Source organism: Epinephelus lanceolatus, chromosome 2 (assembly GCF_041903045.1).
Source record: "Epinephelus lanceolatus isolate andai-2023 chromosome 2, ASM4190304v1, whole genome shotgun sequence".
Lineage (NCBI taxonomy): Eukaryota > Metazoa > Chordata > Actinopteri > Perciformes > Serranidae > Epinephelus > Epinephelus lanceolatus.
In genome coordinates, this window is record NC_135735.1 from 34327834 (window position 1) to 34352687 (window position 24854).

The 24854-nt window shown below is 41.6% G+C and overlaps 2 protein-coding genes across 8 annotated transcripts in view; one reads left to right on the forward strand and one right to left on the reverse strand.

Annotated features, from left to right (window-relative positions):
* The first annotated feature begins 8818 nt into the window (after window positions 1-8818).
* LOC144458558 (uncharacterized) lies at window positions 8819-17741 on the forward strand. Of its 7 annotated transcripts, none has more exons than XR_013487947.1 (7): window positions 8819-8920; window positions 9321-9361; window positions 9914-10184; window positions 10470-10544; window positions 10767-10973; window positions 15634-15735; window positions 15918-17741. XR_013487947.1 is itself a non-coding variant. In XM_078161041.1 (7 exons), the coding sequence occupies exons 3-6, from the start codon at window positions 9948-9950 to the stop codon at window positions 15652-15654; spliced, it is 369 nt and encodes a 122-aa protein (XP_078017167.1). In that variant the 5' UTR covers window positions 8819-8920; window positions 9321-9361; window positions 9914-9947; the 3' UTR covers window positions 15655-15735; window positions 15918-17741. The 7 variants fall into 7 exon arrangements, 5 of the variants coding, with proteins under 5 accessions (XP_078017167.1, XP_078017166.1, XP_078017177.1 ...); XM_078161041.1 differs by having other exon boundaries at window positions 9914-10013; XM_078161040.1 differs by lacking the exon at window positions 10767-10973 and having other exon boundaries at window positions 10347-10544.
* Window positions 17742-18711: 970 nt separating this feature from the next.
* Window positions 18712-24854, reverse strand: part of atosa (atos homolog A) — a 36724-nt gene continuing 30581 nt past the window's right edge. Inside the window, exons 6-12 of the mRNA XM_033621645.2 lie at window positions 23635-23760; window positions 22651-22739; window positions 21377-21473; window positions 21102-21260; window positions 20941-21009; window positions 20376-20569; window positions 18712-20253 (exon numbers count right to left, since the gene is read on the reverse strand). Coding sequence (XP_033477536.2) covers window positions 20100-20253; window positions 20376-20569; window positions 20941-21009; window positions 21102-21260; window positions 21377-21473; window positions 22651-22739; window positions 23635-23760 — 888 coding nt within the window. The 3' untranslated portion in view covers window positions 18712-20099. The remainder of the gene's footprint in view (window positions 20254-20375; window positions 20570-20940; window positions 21010-21101; window positions 21261-21376; window positions 21474-22650; window positions 22740-23634; window positions 23761-24854) is intronic.

A 24854-nucleotide genomic window follows, 5' to 3' on the forward strand; every position in this document is an offset into this window, starting at 1 on the left:
GCCTGAGCAGCCATCGAGGCAAACACGCTTTTCACTCTCTGCTGACGAGACCCCGTCTCAGTCTGAAGACAGGTCTAGTCATGTGCCAGTCATCCGCCCCTTCACCAGAACGATCCAGCTGTGTGTGGGGAGATTCATGCCACGGCCACCTCCACGCTCAACTCAACAGCGTACACCTGACCTGAGGTTGCCTGAGCTTGCAGTCTGAGAACGTCTCCCCTCTTGAGCAACACCTGTGCGTAAGTGAACGCTTCCGACGTGTATTGAAAGACACACAACACAGCGACCCTTACAGGACAAATTAACAACCTACACACAGTTTACACCCTGGATGGCTCCTACAGTGGTCGCTCATTGACCTGTCGCTAAGTCCCGCCCCTGGACGCATATACACATGCTGATTGTAACAGTGAAGCAAAGACAGGTGTACAGGTACCCGTGAAGGGAAGCAGGGGAACTTTGCTGATATTCAACCAGCTGTGTGTCATCGCATTGTCTGACTTCCCCTGGAGATCCCTGCCTGTCTGGCGGTGGAGGTCCGGGGGCCAGGCAGCGATGCCACACAGCTGGTTCAATATGCTTACTCCAACAGCTTGTCGGACCATCACAAAGGGGTGGGGCTTCGCGAAAAGTCAAGTCTGTGCTTTTCCACTCAGGTTTTTCTGTGTGCGTTTGTGTGAAACTTGTGCATTAAAAAACCTGAGTGCAAACGCACCCACAGAAAGAGTCCTGGGCTCAACTCCATCTGGCTGCTGCCTTTCTGTGTGGAGTTTGCATGTTCTCCACTTAGTTAGTTAGGTTGGGTTTTCTCCGGGATGCTCCGGTTCTCCCAGCACTTGAAGACATGCAGGTTAGGTCATGGAACAGCTGGGCTCAGCAGGTTAAGCAGGGGTCTACTGATTCCTGGCTTCTCCTGGCACTGAACCCCCAGCTGTTCCATGACCTAACTTTAGTAGAATCATAATAAAATAATTACAATTGGCATTACCACCTTATGGTTGTTTGTCTCCATGCACAGTTTACATCCATGTCTTTGAAAACATGATGCTTCACACCCATTGTTCCCTGACAGCACAGAAGATCTATACAGCAGAGTTTCAAGGTGGGCACAGATGATGAGTGTCACCAATTAAATATCAGACTAAATGTCTCCCCTTATGTTCCTGAGATATGATGTTGAATAATAGCCAGAAAAGTGTTTTATGGAGAGCATTATAATGTCAAAGTGAAGCTGACCTTTGACCTTTAGGATATAAAATGTCATCACTTCATTATTTTATCTGCTTAATTGTGCCTCAGCTCTGCTGAGCCTACACACATGGCCTACGCCGTTGTGAGCATTTATACTTGTGTGGTGGTGTGCCTGTGTCACTCTGCAGTCAGTCACACCTCCAAAATACTGGTCGGCAGTGGAGTTTCTGTGAAGTGCTGTAGCCTAAAGTTTAGTTGATTCAAAACACACATTAAACACACATTATACATGGCTTAAAAGAGACAAACACATTACAAACACAAGAACATAAATGTCTTCACTATAACTCACAGCATTCACTGACAAAGCACTTGTCTTTATCCGGACACGTTTCCCCCACAAATCCCACATGCTAATGTTATTAGCATGCACCGATGGCATTTTACATTGTATAAATTAAATATAAACATATTATAAACATTTCCTCTATTGACCGCCAGGGGCAACAGCAACATTTAACAAAGGTAACGGTACATCATTTGGCTCCATTACAGCTCACAAGGTTCACTGACAAAACAGAGATTTCCTCTGCTCATATGAAGCCAGGATAAATCACACACAAGACTTAAAATGCAATTTTGTGGAGGCTTTGCTGTCTTCACAATTTATTGTTTCTTATCTGTGAAATTTAAGTAACTGTCCTTTACCTTTTACCTTCAACCACCTAAAACTATTGAGTTCATTGTTAAGTCCAAGTGAACATTTGTGTTAAATCTGAAGAAACACCTTTGAGGAGTTCTTGAGATAACATGTTCGAAAGGATGGGACTGACAGATGTACAGCCATCCAAACAGACAACCAGAAAACATAAAGCCTCTGGCCACAGCTATCGGCAGCACAGAGACATAAAAATATTGCAAAACATAACAGTCGTGATTATGAACGCTCCCTTTTCTTCAAATGAGGGGTGCTGCGATATACTGTTTTTGATGAAAACCGTGATATTCAAAAATAAAATACATATCATGATGATAATACACTTTTAACAGTATTGTGTAAATAATACAGCACCTCTGAAATAAATGGGTCAATATCACCATAATGTGCCTTTGAGAATTCACAGTCTCAGAAATAAAAAACTGAGATTTTTCATTTAAATTCATACTCATTATATTAAATAGACATTAGGCTGTTAGAAATACGTGTTGCTCAAGCTCCAGCACTTTTCATAAATTCACTTTGAGTAGACAATATACAAGCAAACTGCATGTCATGACACAGCTCATAGGCCATGGCAAAGATGGGAGACACACATGGTATCAGCTGAAACGTGCACAGATTTATTGTTAACAAAAGATAATAGCAAAAACATAGTTAAGTTATGAGGTGTGTAAATCTGTGTGTTAGTGTGTCGGCAGGTGAATGGGTGAGTGAGTGATGAATGCTGGGTGTTGTATGGTGTAGAACACAAACTGAAAACAAGGAGGGTTTGGAGTTAGCGAGGTAACTTCAGGGTTAACTCTGGGTTTTCAGTAATATGAAGCTGGTTCTCTTTATACCGGGATAAATCACCATCACTCTTAACAAGAATGTGTCAATATTAACACAACATGTGTTGAATTTCTACACATCAATGAGTTGAATTTGGGACAACATGTGTTGTGTTAATTTTGACACATTCAGTGTGTTAATATATCAACACAGTGACTGTGTCACATAGATTAACACAGAGATGTGTATAATGTGTAAGTACTAACACATTCATGTGTTGATACATAAAACTTATATTAACACATTCATGTGTTACTCAAAATTACACAGTGATCGAACACAAGCTTGTGTTACTCTAAACAAATGGCAGAATACAATGAATAAAAAAGGAAAATGCCACTTGGAATCATTTTGAAAAATTATTTATTTCAAGAAATATTTTTTAAACATTTTAAAACATTTAGTCAACATGTCTTGTTTCACTCATGAATCTTCAAAGTTTCTTTAAAAACCTTTTACCTAGCATTAAGACATTTGGTCAACAGTTCATTTCATTTTCATTTTAACTTCACAGAAAGAAACAGAAAATAAAGAAAATAAATTAATTACAAGCTCATTTCTAGAAGATAACCAAGGGGTCGGGTGTATGAAACACAGTAAAACAAAGGCCAATTTGGTACAATACTGTATAGGCGAATTTATTGGAGTGTCTCCAGAGACCGAAAATACAAGCTCAACATGCCGACATGAAGAAAAAAACCCCACATAAAATCAGACGGGCTTCAAGACATCATTTAGACAGGCTGTCTACAGCAGCAGAGCAAAATGCTTTTACAACACACAGATAACTCACATAACTCATAGTGGAGCGAAGTGGCAAACAATTTGATTCAATAACACTCGTATTCACTAACACTCGTATTCACTGATGAGCATATTATTGACCTATTTAAGTGCAATACAATGAAAACAACCAGCCAGTGCGCCTCAGACTATCCAACATATCACATCTGATCACTTGCAACAAATATGAAGGACACTCACAAGTAAGATGACTACAGAACCTCTCATTTTTTTTCTCCCGATTCCAAGGTATGGCAGCTGCCATACCTCGCCATACCTAAATGACGCCTATGGTGGTGGTCCAGGGTCCAGCGGTGGTCCATGGTCATTTCCAGAGAGTTCCATTTTAGCTGCTGCATAAGAAAAAGCAACGTTTCAATACAAAATTTAAGGACAAACTTCAATTTTCTGGAGCATACAGGGCATAGGCACTTTTTGCGGTTCCCATTTTGACATGTCATTGCAGAAAATAATGAGCAATATTATGGACCTGCATGTGCGCTAAATGAGAGGTTTCCAGCCCGAATACACCTTTATTTTACCCGGTTAATACTCAAATAACAAGCAAACATGTCTGTCTAACCATAAAACACAACTGGCAGATGCCCAAATGACGTTACTGGCAGGTCCCGATTCATGTATCATTAAATGAATGTACTAAATAAATGTAATTTAAGAAAAAATACAAATGAAAACATGACTTAAGTTAACGTTACCGTAAGTCTCAACGGTTGCCCCCCTCCCCCCAACTCTGCAGTGAAACCAGCAAAATGGTGGTGTTGAATTGCTAAATGAATGAATTACTGTGGCATTGACTTCAAACCCAGTTAACTGTTAAAGTAAACTAGATGAGGTTTCTGCAGACTTTATGGAATGAGCGACTGTTTTGCTATACTGTCCTGAACTGCATTTTACTTGGCGTAATTTTGGTAACAAGCACAGTAGAACTTAAGCTAACATTAGCAGCTAACGTTAACGTTAGCTTACTGTTCGACAGCCCTGCTGAACAAAATGGGAAGCTTACTGTATCTGGATTTTCTTAGAGATATGATTTAGCTGGTGGTTTCCACACATGTCGAATTTAACTGAATGATAAACAGTTTGATGAGATAGTTTAAATTAAACTGGTAATGGATACTTACCGAAGAGTCCGACAACACCCCAGGCGAAGCAGCCTCCATCTTCCTCCCCTTTGTCTGTCTCAGAGTAACGCACACGTAAAGGGCGACCCCTTCCCGCCTCTTAAAGTAACACACCCACTGTGTTAAACTGGTTGCCGCCAATTAAAGTAACACATACATTGTGTTAAACTGTCCAGCACATTAAATGTGTTAAGCTTTCTGTGCATTTTGTACACAGCTTGTGTTGAAATCCACACAAAATGTGTTACACAAGTAACAACACATTTTTTGTGTCATTTTTTAACACATCTCTTCTACGAGTGATGGTAACTTATTCTGAGCAGCTAACCTGCTCCGGAGCAGGTTAACTTCAGGGTAACAGATCACAGCCTGCCAACACCCTGACCTCTGACTGCTGCTATTTCACTATTAGGTTCAATCCAACCTGATCTCACAGAAATACGTGAAATGACCACGACCTATTAACACCGCATTCTGTGGTGGCAGCACGTAATGGGTTGAAATTATGTGCTGCCACCACGAAAACAATGCCAATGTAAAGTCAATTAGGGTCCTCTCCCGTGGTGGACACACGGATTCCCTGATTCAATCACGTCACGTCAACCTCGTTTTCCTCAATGATATCTTTAACATTCCTGTATACACACAAAAACGCGGAAGTGTCCTTGAAAACTCAACAATATGACAGGTTAATGTCAAGGCCATAAAATAAAATAAATGTATTTTGCCAGCTTTTGATAGTGTGGGGCTTTAAGAGCATTGTGCTGTGGGCGGATGGGGTGCGTTCCACTACTGTTTTGTAGCTGCTGTCCACCGCCTGTGGGCTTCATTCCATTTCAGATTGCCATCCGTCTGCCGTAACTGAATCCAAACGCCAGTAATAAATAAATAAATAAGAAGATAAAAATAAGGCTGAGCATGGAAGAACCAGAGAGGAAACACCATCACATGGAGCCGTCTGCCCCTGGCAACCCGGCCACCCTCCACTCCACCAGGGGAGAGTGGACCCCAAGCCAGCGCCACAGAATGGCTGCCCCGCTGGTTATACGGCTGACCGTGGCAGCTGTCACACAAACCGCTGCTGAAAATTATACATTTTGATACAGGTAGGCTATATACATATTGCAAAACTCTGTAAAAGTACACCAAAGCATATTTTCGTTTCCAAATATTTATTTGAAAACGAAACCATTCATACGGTCAATATAAAACATTTTGTTAGTAGTAAAAAACAAATGTAATCTCAATGTGAGCCAGCCAGTGGGACTGTGGCTGAACCACTTCCAATGTTCATTCATTCATTCATTCATTCATTCAATCGCATGTTCAATGTGTGTGTGTGTGTGTGTGTGTGTGTGTCAGAGAGGAGTATCAATAAAAAAAAGTAATTATTTCGGTGTTTATTTCTTTTATTCTTCCGTTTTTTTTTTTATTAAAATGCGTAATATAGCCAACAATATTATAGACCAAATGTTAATCTAATTATTATTGTAGAACGTATTTAGCAAATCACCACTCTCAACTGGAGACAGCAGCAAAAAAAAAAAAAAAAAGGCATTATAAAAAGCCGACAAATCGTGTTAATTAATTGACGTGAGACATTGAAGAGGTTGTCTCCTATAGTCTGTAATTTTTTATTTTTTTTATCATAACTTCTCGGAAATTACTCAAAAGTAGAACATGCTAAAAGTAAATACAATAATAGGCTAAATAGTATCTAAGCAATAATAAAGTGTCTAAACAATAATAAATATTATCTAAGTTATCTATGAGGCTACCATTCCACTCTGTAAATAGATTTTAACATTTCAATATGATTTTAATATTATTTTTGCTTATTTCATTATTGTTATTATTGGTTTTACTTTTTAGTAGTATTGTATTGTCTGAGGATGACTCATTTTGGTAACTATCTACAGTAAAAAAGATAAAAACAAGCAAAGAAACAAACAAAACTCATTTTATACACGGGGCCTTCAAAGTGCTCTCTGAAACTACGCCTGGCATGGCTTGTGTCCAAAAAATGAAAAAATCTAAACTTCGTCGTAGAGCTAAACCAAATGCATCATTGGAAAGGTCTCAACCTGGAGAGTAACATATGTCAGTATGAAGATTCTACATGGCTCCTGCTTTCAGCCATTGACCTTTGAACCTTGACCTCAGTGCATGTTTGAGGGCTTATAACTCAGCAACGAAAGGGGGTACAGACATGGGACCAACTGTTACAGAGAGCTCTTGACCTCAGCTATCATGTGAGTGTAGTCAACAACTGTGGGTGCTGTCAGATATGGATAAAATATGGATAAAATTAATTTTCACCCATTTAGAAATTAGATATTTAAAATCTGATTTCACAAATGTGTTTACCATCCCCTTAAAGTCCACAGTGTACTCTCAATTCAATATTTACAACTTCCAAATCTGGGAAAAACACTTAGATTTTTAAAAAACTACAATTCCCTGGGACCGCGCCATGCAGTTTGATACATATCAGCAACATAGTTGTAGTTCTTCTGATTTGCAAAGTAGGGCTCTAAATAGGGTTGTAAAAAGATAGATCTACTGAATATATCTAATATCAAGTAAAGCCGAACTAGTTATTACACTCCACCTAGATGAACTATGGTAAGAAAAAGTAAAGATGTCCGCTAATTTTCGATATTTTAGCTAATACACTAGAAAGGGCGTTTTTGGGACAGTAGGTTCGTTTGCGGCATGTAAAATAGGGTTGTAAAAAGCTAGATGTACTGAATAAATCTAATATCTAGTAAAGCCGAAGTAGTTATTGCACTGCATCTAGATGGACTATGTTAAGAAAAAAAGCAAGGATATTGGCTAATCGTAGTTATTTTAGATAGTACTCTAAAAACGGCGTTTTTGGGACGGTAGGTTTTTTGCAGCTTGTTGTAAAACAGGGTCGTAAAAAGATACATCTACCGAGTATATCAAATGTCTAGTAAAGCTGAACTAGTAATGACACTGCACCTAGATGAAATATGTTAAGAAAAAGTAGGCATGATGGTTCATTTCAGATATTTTAGCAAGTTCTCTAGAAACGGCGTTTTTGTGATTGAATATTTGAATAGGCTATAACAAATATCTAGAACAGCCGAACTATCACGTTATTATCATTATTATTATTATTGGTGGGAAATTATAACAGGGGAATGTATTTGCCGTTTTAATATCAAGAACACTTCCGCGTTTTTGTGTGTATACAGGAATGTTAAAGATATCATTGAGGAAAACGAGGTTGACGTGACGTGATTGAATCAGGGAATCCAGGGAATCCGTGTGTCCACCACGGGAGAGGACCCTAAGGTCGTGGTCATTTCACGTATTTCTGTGAGATCAGGTTGGTTCAATCAGAATGGAGAGGGAAAACGTCACCAATCCTGATGCAATTATTGCAGTCCTTCGAGAGCAACTTGATGCCTCCAGAAATAAGGAGGAGAGTTTAATCGAAAAGCTCAAACAGTTTCAGCAAAGGATTGCAGATGTTGCTAAAGTGGAGAAAAGACTGTCCACTGAAAAGACCCTCAGAGAGCAGAAGGAGTCTGAACTGAGGAGGTTTCGCGATATTGAGTCAATCAACAAAAAACTGACTTCGGAGGTGCAGACGCTGCAGCGCGAGGTAACAGTGCTGACAGGAAAAAACACGTCTGCCTCCAAGAGACTAGAGCAACAGAAGCAACAGCTGAAAGACAAGGACACTGAACAGGAGAAGATGACGGATTACTTCCAAAAACTGATGAATGAATCCAAGTATTACAAAGAGGAGGTAAAGAAACTGGCCCTCGATAAAGACTATGTCGTTAAATGTAAAGGGCGACCCCTTCCCACCTCTTAAAGTAACACACCCATTGTGTTAAACTGGTTGCCGCCAATTAAAGTAACATACACATTGTGTTAATCTGTCCAGCACATTAAATGTGTTAAGCTTTCTGTGCATTTTGTACACAACTTGTGTTGCAATCTACACAAAATGTGTTAACGTAGACTCACGGTGTTCCGGACACTTGGCACAGTAAAAGTCCCATAAGATATCAAAGCGCAGATAGATACGCTTGATTGGTGTGTCTATCTCTGGGGGCAGGTCTTACACCCATACCAAAGTTTGATTGACACATTTTGGGCCAATCATTTGGGAGAAATGTTGAAAAAACAGTCAGTAGTCACGCTGTCTGGATGACAGTGACTGCTCACAGTAATCTGGACGGCTGGCCATTTCAACGCACAGTATTCCGGACAGGTAAGAAGGAGTCATTTCTAACATTATAAAAACACACATTTTAGTTGAATAACAATCAGATATTGTATATTTCTTATTTCTAAGCATTTCTACATTACTTTTTTGTTGACAAATGCTTATATGAAGTGGCGTTGCGTCGTAGTCATGGCCATGTGTTCAAAATGACGGTGCACCACTCCAAAAAGCTGCTAATTAACTGTATTAACGTTGATAAATTACTTTATGTCAGAATTTAAATTCATATCGGTAACGTTATATAGCTAGAAATACTGCTAATGTAAAACCACGTGGAGAATTAATAAGCACAACTCTGGTGAATTTGAATAATTAAAAATTTAAGTAATTTGAAAACATTTTAACTTTAACCCCCCAACCCCCCTCCCCCCCTTTCCCCACATAGCAAATAAACAAGAACAAAGAAGAATGAACATCATATAACAGGTAACCATAATTAACTTTTCTTTGAATAATACTATATACATTCAGCTAGTGTGTGTGTGTGTGTGTGTGTGTGTGTGAGAGAGAGAGAGAGAGGGAGAGAGAGAGAGAGAATACTATATACATTATTTAATAATTATTTAATCTGTGTGTGAGAGAATACTATATACATTATGTAATCACTAATCTCTGTGTGTGTTAGAATACTATATACAATATTTAATCTGTGTGTGTGTGTGTGTGTGAGACACATTAACACAACAGTTACATTCACACTACATTCACACTACATTTGTGACACAGCCACTCTCCATCCGGGACATCATCCATATCCACACAAACTAAGTGAAACCACAGTTGACAGAGCTCACACTGAACCCACTCGTCAATGTCTGCATCTAACCCTGGTGGTGCAGTGTTGCGGCAGATTGCACAGTGGCCGGCACTGTCCAGTGAAGGGTTGCATTTTCTGGTCTTCTTTTCTCCTCTCTTTCTTTCCAATTCTGCTTTCCCTTTCTTCTTCTGTTCCTCCTTTTCCCTCTCCTCCGCCTCCAGCCTGTCGAAATGAGCAACATACTCGTCGCTGGTGATGACCCTGGCCTGTAAGGGCAACCGACGCCGTACCCCGCCAGCTTTCTGGCCAAATGTGGGTGTTGTGAGTATCTTGGCGAGCGAGTGTGGGATTAGGCCAGCTTCGACAAGGTAATTCTTTGTGTGCTGATTACACGTCAGGCATGTATCACTGGCAGGGGACACAGATGGTGGAGTGGATGATGTAGATGCAGCAGCTGGTGAAGTGGTGGAGGTTGACGCAGTGGAGGAGGAGGTGGGCCCGAGCTTTACAATCTAGATAAAGATTTCTCAGGTTAAAAACTAGTATTCTTCATACTAAGTAAGATTTAAGGTGCATAATAAAATTAATATGAATGATTATAGGAAATAAAATAAAGAAGCTAACCTGTGTCATGTCCACTGCCTCTTTCGAAAGAGGATGGATGCCTGCCTTCTTGAAGTCGGCCATGATGTTGTCCGCTGTGACGGCCTTCTCATGGGCATGCTTGAGAACTGAGAAGAACTGCTTTTTCCCAATCACCATGTCTCCTCTCACTAGCCCCATGCGACTGGCCAGGGTGCTGAAGACAGCCTTCAGGGGGTTGAAAACACTGATGTCCAGCGGCTGGAGCATGTGAGTGGTGTGTGGGGGGAGCAGCACAATTTCAATTGCATTGGCTCTGCACATGTCTATTACATGGCGGCCACAGTGGGTTTCGTGCTGGTCCATAACTAGGACTAAGGGGCGCTCTTGGGGCGCGTGTTTAATAAAGTGATCCAGCCACTTCCTGAACAGCTCAGTGGTCATATAGCCCTTCTCACTATAACCATATAAGCTATCCTTTGGTCCATCCAGGGCATAGGAAACGCTTGGAAGGCAGCGTGGATAAATGAGGAAGGGAGGGACATGTGTACCAGCTGCACTCACAGCCATGTGCACCATAATGTGCTCCCTGGTGGTGGTCTGCTGGCGGTAGACATGCCTTTTTCCCTTTGGGCACATCACCTTCTCCCTGGACTTCAGCTTATCCCCAAAGCCAGTCTCGTCGCAGTTCCAGATCAGGTGGGGTTTATCATGGAGACTGTACGTGTTGATGATATTCTTAAAAATGCAAAAAAAACCTCTCTATTGCCTCAGGTGTGGCAGCAAGGACCCTGGCCCGATCAAGGGAGTCTGGTATCCGGGTGGTCAGCTCTGGGTGGCGGGCTTTAAAGCGGGACCACCAGTTGTCACTGAGGCCCCTCTCTGTGTTTACCAGAGTCTTCCGGGCGCTGTCTTTAATGATCTCCAGGGCGAGGCTTTTAATAATGGCCCTCATCAGGGGAAACCCATGATCCGCCATCCAAGTGATATATTTAACCAGGGCTTCTTCCTCCTCCTGATTAACAGCCCTGTTGGGATGGGGACCACACTCAAACCTCCCCAGCTTGTGGTCAGCAAGGGTTGACCGGGGTATGTTATATTTAGCAGACACTTTCTGACACTTGAACCTTTCTTTACTTCTGCCACTGCTGCCTGAAGTGTCTCCCTGGTGTACATCTTTTTCCCTGACATTCTTACCTAACAGTTGAGTTAAGAATAGAATTTGTATTTATCCCTTCACGAAGTAAAAATATTTGCAAGAAGTAACTCCTAAGTACTTTAGAAACGTTTCTGTCATTTTGCTGGCGGATTATCATGTTTTAAAACCGGCCGTCTGCTCCTCCCCACCACGAAGCGTCCGGCCGTAAAACCGTCCCCCCGCCACTTTCTGAACGTTCATAGGGGCACACTGGAAACTCACGTTGATTTCTCCGAAACGACTGGCTCTTGAAAGAAGGGAGTGGTCAGAGTCCAAAGAGGCGGAACCAAAGATGACACAGATATATATATATATATATATATATATTACTCATGACCCGGAAGTATTTATTCATTTATTTGCGGGAAAAGGTCAAGTGTCCGGATTACCGTGATGTCCGGAACACCGTGAGTCTACGTTACACAAGTAACAACACATTTTTTGTGTCATTTTTTTAACACATCTCTTCTAAGAGTGATGGTAACTTATTCTGAGCAGCTAACCTGCTCCGGAGCAGGTTAACTTCAGGGTAACAGATCACAGCCTGCCAACACCCTGACCTCTGACTGCTGCTATTTCACACTCTGATCCCATCACTGCAGCTCAACATAACATGAGACACCTGTGTGATGAGAACTAGGTTAAAACAGATAATATTTTATTAGTAAAATAATGCACACACTGTTAATTGGCTCCTCTTACTATAAGTGCAACATTTCGGTCAGACGGACCTCATTAATCATTAACTACTTTTCCACCCTTTACTTCAGCAGCACAGTCTGGTGTTAATTGAAAGTGTTTGTGTGACATATTGAGAGGAGTTTTATCAACTAAACAGTAAAAAATACTCTCTACTAATGTCACATGTAGCTCAGTGATACCTACAGGTAAGGTAAATCTTGGGAGACAGTGAAGTTGTGGATAGTGTTTTCAGTGTTTCTATATTTTTTGTTAAGATTATCATTGTGTGTCATTTACATCCACGCCATTGACATTTTACTGTCTCTCAGTCTCAGACACTTTCGCCACTCTTTCATCTCATAAAATATGAAGCAGCCGACTTCATTCATGGTTTTGATGATGTCGCTTGTCATTAACAGCCCCTCCTCTTTCAAATGAACGGGCTCATGGCTGGATAGGAAAACCCAGAGTTGACTGAACTAGTTGGTAACCAGCTTTGTCGTACCAGTTATCAAGATGTCCAATGTTAGGGTTAGTCAGACCGGGTAAAAAAAAAGATATCCTGGGTAAGTTTAACTGGCTTTGTAATACAGGCCTCTGGATCAACATAAACAAGTTATTCAGAATCAATATGGCAGTGATGGTCATGGATCAACGCGAGCACTGCAATCCTGCAAAAAATAGTTCTGAAAAGGCTATTAGAAATGAGGGAAAATGTGTCCCTCACAGGTCTTTGCAACTGCAAAATGACATCATCCTTACTCTTAATGAACAATATCAGGGTTGCAAACTTTGGTCAGAGGGCCGGAGTGAGATTTTAGCTTGTGACGTAACGTCTGCTCATGTGGTCATGAACGTATGTGGACACAGCGGCACGTTTTTTTGTTGTTTTTTTTATCTTAAAAGAGTTAATATGCACAGCACGGACCTGCACGGAGTGTGTAGAAGAGCAGCTGCAAAGCTGGGCGTAGTGTGGCCAGAAACCCCCGCTGAGACCACCACGTCTCGGTACAAGGGTAAACGGCTGCCTAAAGCCAAATCCTCTGCAAGACAGCTTCTGCCGGTCTTCCATGAGTGCCTGGAAGAGGCGACCCGGTCATGGAGCAATCCTCTCACTGCCAAAAACCCCATCCAAGGAGGGGCGGCGTTGGACTGGGCCGACATGGAGGAGAACAGTTTTTCCCACCTGCCTCCGGTTGAACCTCTGCTGGCTTCTCACCTCCATCCTACACAGAAATCCACCATGACCTCTGCGGGCCCAGCTCTGCCTTCCAAAGCGGATTCTTTTCAGTCATCACTCACTGAAAAAAGCTACAAGGCGGTGGCTACGTCGGTGAAGGCTCTGAACGCATTGTCACTGCTGCTGGCCTACCAGGCCGAGTTGGAGGATGACATGTCGAGCCATGGCCGTGATGGTCGCTCAGGAGAGGGCGAGATGGCTAAACCTGTCCAGCCTCTCTCACAAGGAGAAGTCCCAGCTCCTCGATGTCCCTGTGGACCCTAAAGGCCTATTCAGCCCAGCGGTAGCCACTATGCAGAAACATTGTGAGGAGAAGAAGAGGGAAGGTGAAGCACTCCAGCTGTGTCTCCCTAGAAAAGTGCCACCCCTCCCCCCACTGCACCCCAACAGACGTTTGCCCAAGCTGTGGCTCGACCAGTCTACTGCATCCCCAAGCTTCAGCCCCAACCCCCGGCAAGCAGCCGGGGTCAGAGCAGGCCCCAGGAGCTTAAAGGTGCGTGGGCTAAGAAACTCTTCGTTCCCAGTGTGACGCCAGGAAAGCAAGCCGCCCATCCTGCCACTCTGGGGGCCAAGAAGAAGAGACGTGCCACCTAGTGCGCTGTCTCCGGCGGCGGTGGCGCTTACGCCGGAGAGGTGGAGCTGGGATCCCCGATAGGAGCGGGGGCAAAGTTTTCCCATCTTGTTGTTTCATTCATCCCCAAAACAAACACATGCACGAGCCAGGTAAACGTCTTTACAACAATACGCACTAGAGCTCATGGGAAATGTAGGCTTCATTCCGGCAAAACACTACCGCTTTTGTCCACAGGGTCGCCAAAATCAACTCAAAATTAAAGTTCATTGTAGGGGATTAAAGCTCCTACAGTGAACTTTCATTCATTTTCATTTCTTTCATTTCACTCAAAATGAAACCCTAACCCCTAACCCTACCAGAACCTGCAGGTGGAGGCAGAGGTGCAGGTTGCTGGCAGAGGCTGTAGTAGGTGGAGGTTTGGCAACAGCAGTCTGCCAGAATCTACAGGTGGAGGCGGAAGTGCAGGTTGCTGGCAGAGGCCGTAGGTGGAGGTTTGGCCACAGCAGTCTGCCAGAATCTGCAGGTGGAGGCAGAGGTGCAGGTTGCTGGCAGAGGCTGTAGTAGGTGGAGGTTTAGTAACAGCAGTCTGCCAGAATTTACAGGTGGAGGCGGCAATTGCAGGTTGCTGGCAGAGGCTATAGGTGGAGGTTTGGCTAATTTATTTCTCATCGTGCTGGCAAAGGCTGTAGTAGGTGGAGGTTTCGGCCACAGCTGTCTACCAGAATCTGCAGGTGGAGGCAGCAACTGCAGGTTGCTGGCAGAGGCTGTAGATGGAGGTTTGGCCACAGCAGTCTGCCAGTATCTGCAGGTGGAGGCAGCAACTGCAGGTTACTGGCAGAAACTGTAGGTGGAGGTTTGGCCAGTTTAACTCTGAACGTTGCTTTGACAGGCTTTTGGTGTGGGTTGGATCAAGACAGTTTAGTGGCGGAAGATGGAGGTATGGCTGCAGCTGTCTGCCAGAATCTGCAGGTGGAGGCGGAGGTGCAGGTTGCTGGCAGAGGCTGTGGATAGTAGAATTTGAATCTGATGGTGGCTGTTAAAGGCTATTGGTCTAAGGTGGAGCAGGAAACTTCAGAGGCTGCTGGTGGAGCTGTTTCCATAGCTGTCCTCCAGAGTCTGCAGGTGGAGCATGGGGCAGCAATTGGCTGGTTAAAGATGCAGGCAGAGGGTGGAGGCAGTAGATGGCTGTGTGACAGAGGTGGAGAGGAGTACATCTTGCAGCACACAGTTCCAACACTTAACCATAAACTACAAAACTTAACTTAAAGTAAAAAAAACTTAACCTTAAAACTACAAAACTTAACCTGAAAACTACAAAATTTAACCTTAAAACTACAAAACTAAAACTTAAACTACAAACTATTTACATATTTGAGCTAACACGAGTAATGTTCAGTGCTTAGCTCGTTTCTGTGGCAGTGTCCAGGGCTTTGGTTATCCCAAAGTGTCCACGTCATACAGGGGAGGATGGTCATCAACCCCGTATGACACGCCCACATGAACCAGTCCGTCCTCACTGAATGATTCGGTGAACGTTGGACGCTCCAGGCGCTCCAGAGATCCACTTGTAAATACAACCATTCAGATAACATGTAACAATGCTGTGTAATAGTAGCCTGGGTTGATAAACTGAAGCCACCTGTCTGTTTACATCTTCTTCTTACAGGTATTTCCATACGCTGTGTAAAAGAAGAGCCCTCCTGACTGACTGTGCTGCTGAACTACATCGACCAGAAAGAGCTCTTCCTCTCACTCGTCTGAAATCAAGGTAGTGTGGATCAGGATGGTGTATGGCAGTATGATTTGGTGGTGTCTGAGAGTCTAGCTGTGCATCAGGTCATTAGATTTTTGAATGTATGTTAGCAATGATCAGGCCTGTAGACGTCACTGTGTGAAAACAGAGACGTTATTTATCTTTGTGATAGAAGATCTTTTATGTGTTTTGTTCAGGCCCCGTTGGACTTCGTGGACTCCCAGATACATCAGGAGCTGATCGAGCCGGTTCTAGACGCACAACAAGGCTCACTGTTGTCATCTTTTAATGGGAAACTAAATTGTATTGATAGATATTGATTAGATAGAAGTTTATTGATATTATTCTTGGTGAATGAAAATAAATCACAATGTAACCTTAAAGATATAAACTGCAGTATGATGAATTAATTAATGAGTTATTACATATTTACAAGACCACGAACAGTTGTTTTTGTGACTGAGGGCAAGTGCTAGGTTGTAAACCTGACCGACCCAGTTGTCACCACAAACTATCCAATCATCATGGCCTTAACCACTCACCTATGTCAACGGATGGAGGAGATTTTTATATAATCTTATATAATGTACCATATACATATACAGTATAATAGTATACTAAATACACACAGTTATCTGATTGCTTGGTAGACTGTTAGGTGCAAACAACTACTTTCTTTAGATTGCACAGTTACACACTGTTTATGTCTTCATCTTGCTTTTGTTGGCTGCATTGAATCTTTCACCTTGTAAGGAAGATGCCTATGACCTTTTCATTTTCACTGTCACTGTCAACATTAAAATTATAATCAATCAATAATCCACTCTATGTTGTAAACAAGAAGTCTGAGCAGAATAAGCAACACAATAAATTCTCACAATGAACAGCCATATCTTACACTCTTACCCAGTAGTTACAGCTCAGCTGTTTAAGAAACATTTCAATGCTTTGTGGACCAGTCAAACAATATATGCAGAATAACCAGAACAAACATTACTCAAATTATAATGGTGAAATTGAGAACAATAACTACAATATGTCTGTTTTCTTTATTTACTACACAGAACACTCGGATGTTTGCGGTACGTAGTTTATTAAGAGCCTTAGTCAGAAATTAATGCTTATAGTGACGGTTTTAAAAAACTTGTTACTTCTTCTTACCTCAACTCCGGTGCACCTGAGTGCATCATGTTGTTACAGCTAATTTATACTTCTGCGTTGAATCGACGCCATAGGCCTCCTGTCTGTGCTGTAACAAAAACCCAGATTTCAGTCAAATAATCCTCAGATCTGGATTATGATGAATGCTTTGCTGATCAACTCGGTTTATGTTCCCACACAAGTTTTTCTGGAGGCCTAAAACTGAGAACATAAGTAGGAGAGGGGCTTGGCTCTTACCTTAGAAGTATTGTATCTTAAATAAGGCTAAAGAAGTATACCTCAAAATTGTACATAGAATATACCCTGCCAGTTGCCTAATAACTAACTTTACAGACACTGATACTACCTGCTCTTTTTGTTAGAACATAATAGACTATAGAAACTATATTTCATCTTTTTTAATGTTAAATATCCATAAGATTTTGGATCAATCTGGAATCTCATGTCTTTGAAACCTGTAATTCAGTTTACTCCTTCAATTTTAAGGATATTATTTGTTATTATTGTAAATCCAGATAGTAGGACTCTTGAATATTTTATTAATTCTGTTATTCTAAATGCTAAATGTTTTATTTACAAACATAAATTATCCTAGTCAACTGCTGAATTTTTTATCTTTTCTCCTAGAATCTAAGGTTCTTCTCAAATCACTCAGTTCTTTAAAAACAAAAAGTGTATGTAATTTGTTTCTCTGAGTCCTGTATGTATCATATATTTTTACGAAATTGACTTGAAATACTGTAAGTTGAACTTTTCACATATACTTATGTCATTCCTACTTTTTTTCTACATGTGCTGTTATTACCTGATGTGTTCTACATGCTCATTTTGTCAAATTAAAGAAAGTTTATTTTCCTGTACCAACATTTTCTCCTCCTGCAGTGTATTAAGAGACTGGCATATGCAGTAGCTCTGCTCACATTGTGCTAAATTACAGGTGAATTAAGCAACACAGCATACACATGTGACACAAGCAGACATACAGCCTGACTTTGTCACCATGCAAAAAATAAATGATGCATACACATATGGCTAAGCAGGGCAGATGCATTTAAGCACCCAGTGGTCACCATAATAAATGACCACCACCTACTATATTTGCAGCTGTGTGTGCTAAACTGACAGCATGCTACTACTACTATTAGCTGTTGTAAACTGCTGTGTGCAGTTTTATGGGTGTGAAGTAGTGCTGACTTCAAGCTGCATCACACAGAATTAAGAGTCAGGGAATATATCAGTGCTGTGCTATAAAGGGACTGCTATTCATATGTCTTAATGTTAATAAGTTGGGTGATGCAATCTTTGCCTATTAAGAGGTGTTCTCTCACATTTAGGCTCAATATTTTGGACACATGTTGCATTTAGTGTTTTTCGTCTGATTCTAAAATGTGCCAGCTGTAAGGTTGTGCCATTGTATGAAACATACTAAGTATACTAACTGACATAATTCCCATTTACCAAGAGAAACGTGTTCAGAATCTGCCGGTCTACAGATAGGTGGTGTTAAGACTTCTTAACTGTCCTATCACCTGTAAAAAAACACTCTGGCCCCTCTGTTACCAGTGCTTTTATGCTATTTTTGGTCCCTTATCACTACCTTGTTTGAGTTTACATCTGTTAAGGGTGTCACTGTAACACGCCTCACAGCAGAAACAAAATTGATTTGTCCGTGGACAGATGTTGCAAATTAGTGTCTCACTACAAACACTTAACAAAGTGCATCTGGTTCTTGTGCATGATTCAGATGCTACTGTGATGTCCGTGTCAACCAAGCTAAACTATACTGAACTTTGCATTCAGAAATCTTAGTTGAAATACTACCATGATGTCAACTTTCAAGTTCTTTATTGTCATATAAAAATGTATCCATAAGGTATCTGTGACTGATGCAATTCCAAAAACTCAAACTTGCACCACAGCTCTGTTGTTAGGGACTAAATCTAAAGAAGCAGCAGAAATCCCCTGTGTTTAGTTCCTTTCATTCCAGTGTGTGACTGTATGGAAATGCAGTGGTGGGAAACACGTTGAGGAAAAAAAACAAAACAAAACACAAAGAGACAGAGCAGCCTTCAAGATTGCTTTAGAAGATATATAGATATATTTTTTCAGATTTGAATATTAATGTCAAAAATACATACTATGATATACAGTTTGCACTACATCATCTTAGCATGACAGACGTCACAAGTAGTAACTGAAATATTAATTTAAATATTAAATAAACTGATGGTAAGTAAACTGAAAAGTGAATGTGTAAACACTAAACTAAGGTTACTCTTTCTATTGCAACACTTCCAATAAAGTGGTTCTGTAACAGTACAAAAGTATTAGAATATTACTATTTTCTGTTTCATTTCCAGTTATAATGAGAAAAAAAATCCACAGTGCACTGATTTTCTGCTGTGATGCTTTCAGTTGACTCAAGCTTGATTGCTTGTTGAACTTTAGTGGTCCATGGTATGGGTTTTTTTTTTTGGACGAGGGAATGGCGTTGCACCACAGTCTGCCGCCCGCTTCCTCTTCCATGCGCGCTCCCTCTGCTCCAAGCTCAGCAATCACAGGGTCAAAGCTGCGTTCACTTTGATTTCAATCAATCTAATCTCCAAATTTAAAATAAAGTGTTTTATCATTAAAAGGGCCGTGTATTGCATTAATAACTAAATTAACTGAGATTGAACACTTATTCATTTTGTCAAGTACAGGTCCGATTAACATTTTGAGTTGAGCAAACAGAGTAAAGAAGCCTAAACTCTGCTGAAATAATTTAAGTATCTAACTGATTCTGAAGACGATCACTGGTCTCTCTCCTGCCAGACGCTGGAGGGGATACACACAACAGCAGGAAAAAGAATGACACATCATATCTGGTAAGGCCTTTTTACCCAGGAGAACAGGATCTGAAACACACTCTACAACTGTAACCTTTGACCCATTTTCTTTGATCCAAGGTTGTGCACTTAACAAAGAACATCAATTCTGACGAGTCTCCCAGGCTCTTAGCCCACCCCCACTTGTCAGTTCTGGGTGACAGAAGGGATGACACTTAAGATTTTGGGCACATGCCAGGTGAGTCTTGTTGACTGCAGTCCTTAAATTGCTCCTCTTTTAGAGACGTTCATTTTGCCATGGGCTGCGTAAGAGTCTTTTGCTGGCATCAAGGTGTGACTGAAGCTTCGGCAGTCGCCTGCCAGGAGGGGGAGGAGGGAGGGAGTCGGGTCTCAGCAGCGTGGAGAGAACGGTGGGTCGATTGGGGACTCTGTGGAGGACTGGAGCTCGTAGGCAGCTCCACTGTCCACCTCCATGGACTTCCTGGAAAACAGCAGACGGATGTCCCTATGGAGGTAGATCTTCCCAGACTTAGAACTCTGGAACCTGGTTGGGTTTGGACAGATGGACGAAGGACAGAGAGGATGAATAAGGGAAAAGAAACATCACAGCTACTGGATACATTCCAGTTTCAGTGTGCACTAGAGACAAACTAACAGCCAGTTTACCTCAGATGAACGAGGTAGCGCAAAGTGCGTCCCTGGCCGAGGGACTTCCTGCTGGTCTGATTGTTTGTGTCACGGCGGACGGGCACAGAGAAGGTTCTCTGGCGCAGGAAGGTCTGGTGTCCAGCTGGCATGGCTCGTAGGTCATACATCACAACAAACATCTTCACAACTGTCTTGTTGGGATTGAATAAGGTCTGAAAGGTATAACCAGAGAGCACTTAGGCAGGTTTCTAACTCTTTGTGACCTTACTTCATCAATCTACAACAACACAACAGAACCCTACGTGCCTGCATAAATCATGCTAAGAAATGGACTTCAATTATATAGAGGAAAATGCATTTCAAATTCAGAAAATAAGTACATAAATTAATAAAAACATACTCTTGTTACATGATGAATTTTTCTCTATGACCACTAGGGGTCTCCCTTTCCCTTTGTTAGTTGGTGTAATTTGCTCTTTGTTCTCAGCTATGTGTGTACACCATGATGCAGATACTTTATAGAGGTAAATACTTTTAGATAATTTCTACATTTATGAAAACAAAACCCTGACAGTCTTCTCACCACTTGAATGGTTCCTGATGGAGGTACACGGTAGCCCCTTTTCCCCAGGGACTCCAGGTTTATCACACCCTGTGGACAGCACATGTAAACAAGGCTCAGTCACACAGGCCTGTAAAAGAAATATTACTGATTGACTAACTTGAGAAAAAAAAAGATCTCACCATATATGGTGAGGGAGCATTGTCATCGGATACACTGTAGAATGACACCTCTACGGGTAAGGTCAGGTGACTGGGGCAGAAGGACCCACTGGCTCCGACCTCTGCTGTAAAACCCTCCACTAACCCTAAAGGCTCCAGGCGATAGTTCAGCACACACTCCTGGGGAAAAGACATCATAATGTCATTTAATTTTTGTTTAATTTGATCGTTGTAATTGAATTGAAAAGAAAAATAGCATGAGTGTGAGTACACTTTTCTGTGTCTGTGTGTTATACCTCAAAGTTTCCCAGCAGACTGAGACTGGCAGGTGGAGCGCTGGCACTGAACAGCTGCTGTGACTCATCGGTGTACCCCTCTCTCTTTGGACACACCCTGAAGGGTTAAAACACACACACACACACACACACACACACACACACCTGATCAACTTGTTTTCAAGGCGAGATGTGTGACAGAGCATCTTAAGATGCTTACGTGAAAAGCATTTCTGGCATGTTTAAGTGGACGTGCATCCAGGGTGAGATAAAATGATCTGAGACTCAATTTCATTTGTGTGTAAACAAAAGTGCAATCAGTCATCTCTAAATGTTTCTGACTCTGATATCTTGATCTACTGAAGGAACAGACAGGAAAAAATGCAATTTCTGTATATAAATTTTTAATCATACATTTCCTTGAATTAAAAAAGAAAGAAAATCATACATAGAAGCATGACGATGGCTTTTACCAGCCGCAGCCAAATTGAACAGATCTCCTCCGGTGGCTAAAATGAACTTTACACCCCGAAGGCTGAACTCTAAAAACATCTGCTTTATAAAAAGCTGCACTGAGCTACCACCCACATCTGCTGTGTGTGTAGGCAGTGCCGTGAAGCTTGTGTGTATATAAAGCCAATTCAGTTCTGTCTGCCATTTTGAGCAGAATGTGTGTGATTCTAGATGCAGCCACAGTACAGCAGAGCTTCAGCAGGTGGCAGCGTGAGAGGAATAGTCAGCAGAACAGGGCTGACCTAACCCCGGCACTCCGAACAACACTCTTATTGTCTGATCTCTCAACACAAGAGACAATACTTCTAAAACCTGTTGCTGATTCAAGGCTATGTCAGCGTGTTAGGGTTTAAGTATGGCAGCTGTAGCAAACAGAGTCTCTAATATAGATCCCTTTGGACTTTGGATAGCGTCATTAATACTGCCAGTAAACAAACAAAAAAAAAACCTTGAACAAATATTAAACTTTAAACACAACAATAAAAGAAAACAAAGCCAGAGTTTGCCTTGCTGGCACTGGTTCATTGTAACAGCTGAAATGTTGCGTAGTGAGAAAAACAAGTTTTAAAATTATGCACAGTATGAGTAACTTGATCCAGATGGTACTATAATAAACAGATGATGTGGGAGGTTAACTGCAAAACAAAAAAACTTGTTTGTCCTTTAACTGTTACTAAGACTGCGTCAAACCCATGACAGCATCCTGACCTTGTCCACGTGGACAAACTGCGTTGGAGTCTGGTAACTGTGCTAACAAAGATCCCAGGTGAGAAAATGTGTACCTTTTCCCAGAGGCCCAAGGCAAACCCTTACAGCCAGCCACAGAGGTGTCCAGGTCAAAGTAGCCTGTTTGATTTCTCCTCTGAGGAACCTGCCGCAGATGCACAGGACATGATTAGCACAGACAAACTGTCACAGTATCCAGGTAAGAGCTTGGAGGACAAGGCAGTAGTTTCATCTTTTGAAAATATAGGGCTCTTAAATTGAAATATTAAGATTACAGGAAAGGAATTTAAAAGGACAAAATGTGTTAATAGCTGAGTTTAAAATGACAGGAAAAATACATTTTAAATCTCTCATTAAACTATGTATTTTCAAAATCACTATCTAGTGTAAAAACTCCATACATACAAACATATGAATGAATTTTCTGCATGATGTCTATGTGAATATGTGTGAGCTTGTGTGTTGTTAAGACTGTGTGAGACTGAGAGTTCACAGGAGTGTCTGTGTGTACGTTTTAGTGTTTACACGTGTGAGCGAGACCGATCAGAGGGCAGGAAACTGTGATGATCTGGGAGTGTGGTAACTGACAAACTCAGTGAAACAACTTGACCGTGGTTGATGAGGAGCAGATGAGTCACGTGCCTCACCTGCCTATGTGTGTGTGTGTTTTTGTGTGTACATTAACCCTGGCTAACAACACAGTGGCCCAGCAGCAGCAGCAGCAGCAGCAATAAAAACAACTGCCAGATATTTCAAAGTCTCTTTACGACAAGCATTCACAGGCTCACTTCGAACACTTGTGAAAGTACTGTGAGTAATGCTTCAGATGGCCTGAAATAAAGGGGAGTGAGTGTGGTATTATGGCAAACACAACTGCATGGAGACCGACGATGGCTGAGTCAGTACATGTTTGTGACTGTGGGCCTGCGTGTAGAAAGTGGACAAATGGACAAAGCAGGAACTGACAATGACTGTGAGTTTCACAGTGAAGATGAGTGTGTGTGTGTGTGTGTGTGTGTGTGTGTGTGTGTGTTTCTTACAGGGCTGGAGAGCAGAGGCAGGCCAGTGCAGGGGTGGAAGGCCTTGGTCGCTGTGGCATCTAATGAGTGGCGATTCTGTTTCTTCCAGCTGTTGCAGGGGCGCAGCGGGGAGGGGCTGTGAGCTCGCTGGAGCAATAAGATGGAGAGGGATCAGGGTGGTTTGCAAGTAAACTGAAATAAATCTGCATTTATCGTATCATATTCTCAAGTATCGTATGCCATCTTGATTACCCTATCAGTCCCACCTGCTCCCAACAAAACACTCATTAAAATCACCCATTAAAACTGAGCAGTGTGTATAAATGAGGAGGTTCCCTCCAGTTTGACATCTTATATTTGAAAAATGTGATGGCTGTAGTTATCTCTGATATCGGAAATTAAATGGGAACTAGGCACACTTTCAAAATTCATACATGTTATTCCTGTGGTCTGAGACAGTCCACAAATACAAGTAAACATGAACACATCTGTCCCAAAACCAAAAGCTAAAGTGCCAAAGCTCAAATGTATGATATCATCAAGTACAAAGTCTGGAGCTGCTCCATTGACAATGAATTGGGAAAGATGTTCCAGATGACACTGAGAGCACCCAGGGGAACATTCTGAGTATATGGGTACATTTTGTGTCTCAGAGCTGAGATCTCTATGATAGAATAAAGCTCATTTGGGTATTAAAAAGAAAACAAACATCCTGTGGCTTCACAGTATCAGTCTTCCATTCATTGTCTATGAAGAAGCTCCAGACTTTATACCCTATGACATCACAAGATTGAGACTTACTTCTGTGGTTTCTGGCTTTGAGAGAGAGCAGCTCATGTTCACAAATATTGATTTAACTTTCTTAGACCATGGAAATAACATGCTGGAATTATTAATTTAGGTGGCGTTCCCCTTAAGGCTTCAATGCCTTAGTAAATCATTTAGGCTGCTTAACAATTTTGTCTGGAATGAGTTATTTGTTTAATCAAATATATAATTTCCTATAATAATAGAAGCTAAATGTTGTTTTTAGAATATGACTTAAAAGAAGAGTTCAACATTTTCAGAAGACACACCTACTTGCTTTCTTGCTGAGCATCAGAAGATTGATATCATGATGAAGAGGAGTCTACTGCTAACAGCCAAGGATATTAAATGAAAGCTGGGACACAGTGTGAAATCGTGTCATATCATTGGGGTACAACACATGTGCAGTCTGGTCTGCACTTGTTTAAGGTCTC

Coding starts and splice junctions, on each gene's coding strand:
- LOC144458558 (XM_078161040.1), top strand. CDS start 10,138: ATGCAGCAGCTGGTGAAGTGGTGGAGGTTGACGCAGTGGAGGAGGAG. Junction 10,185..10,346: donor TTGACGCAGTGGAGGAGGAG/GTGGGCCCGAGC, acceptor CTCTTTCGAAAG/AGGATGGATGCCTGCCTTCT. Junction 15,736..15,917: donor CTCACTCGTCTGAAATCAAG/GTAGTGTGGATC, acceptor TGTTTTGTTCAG/GCCCCGTTGGACTTCGTGGA.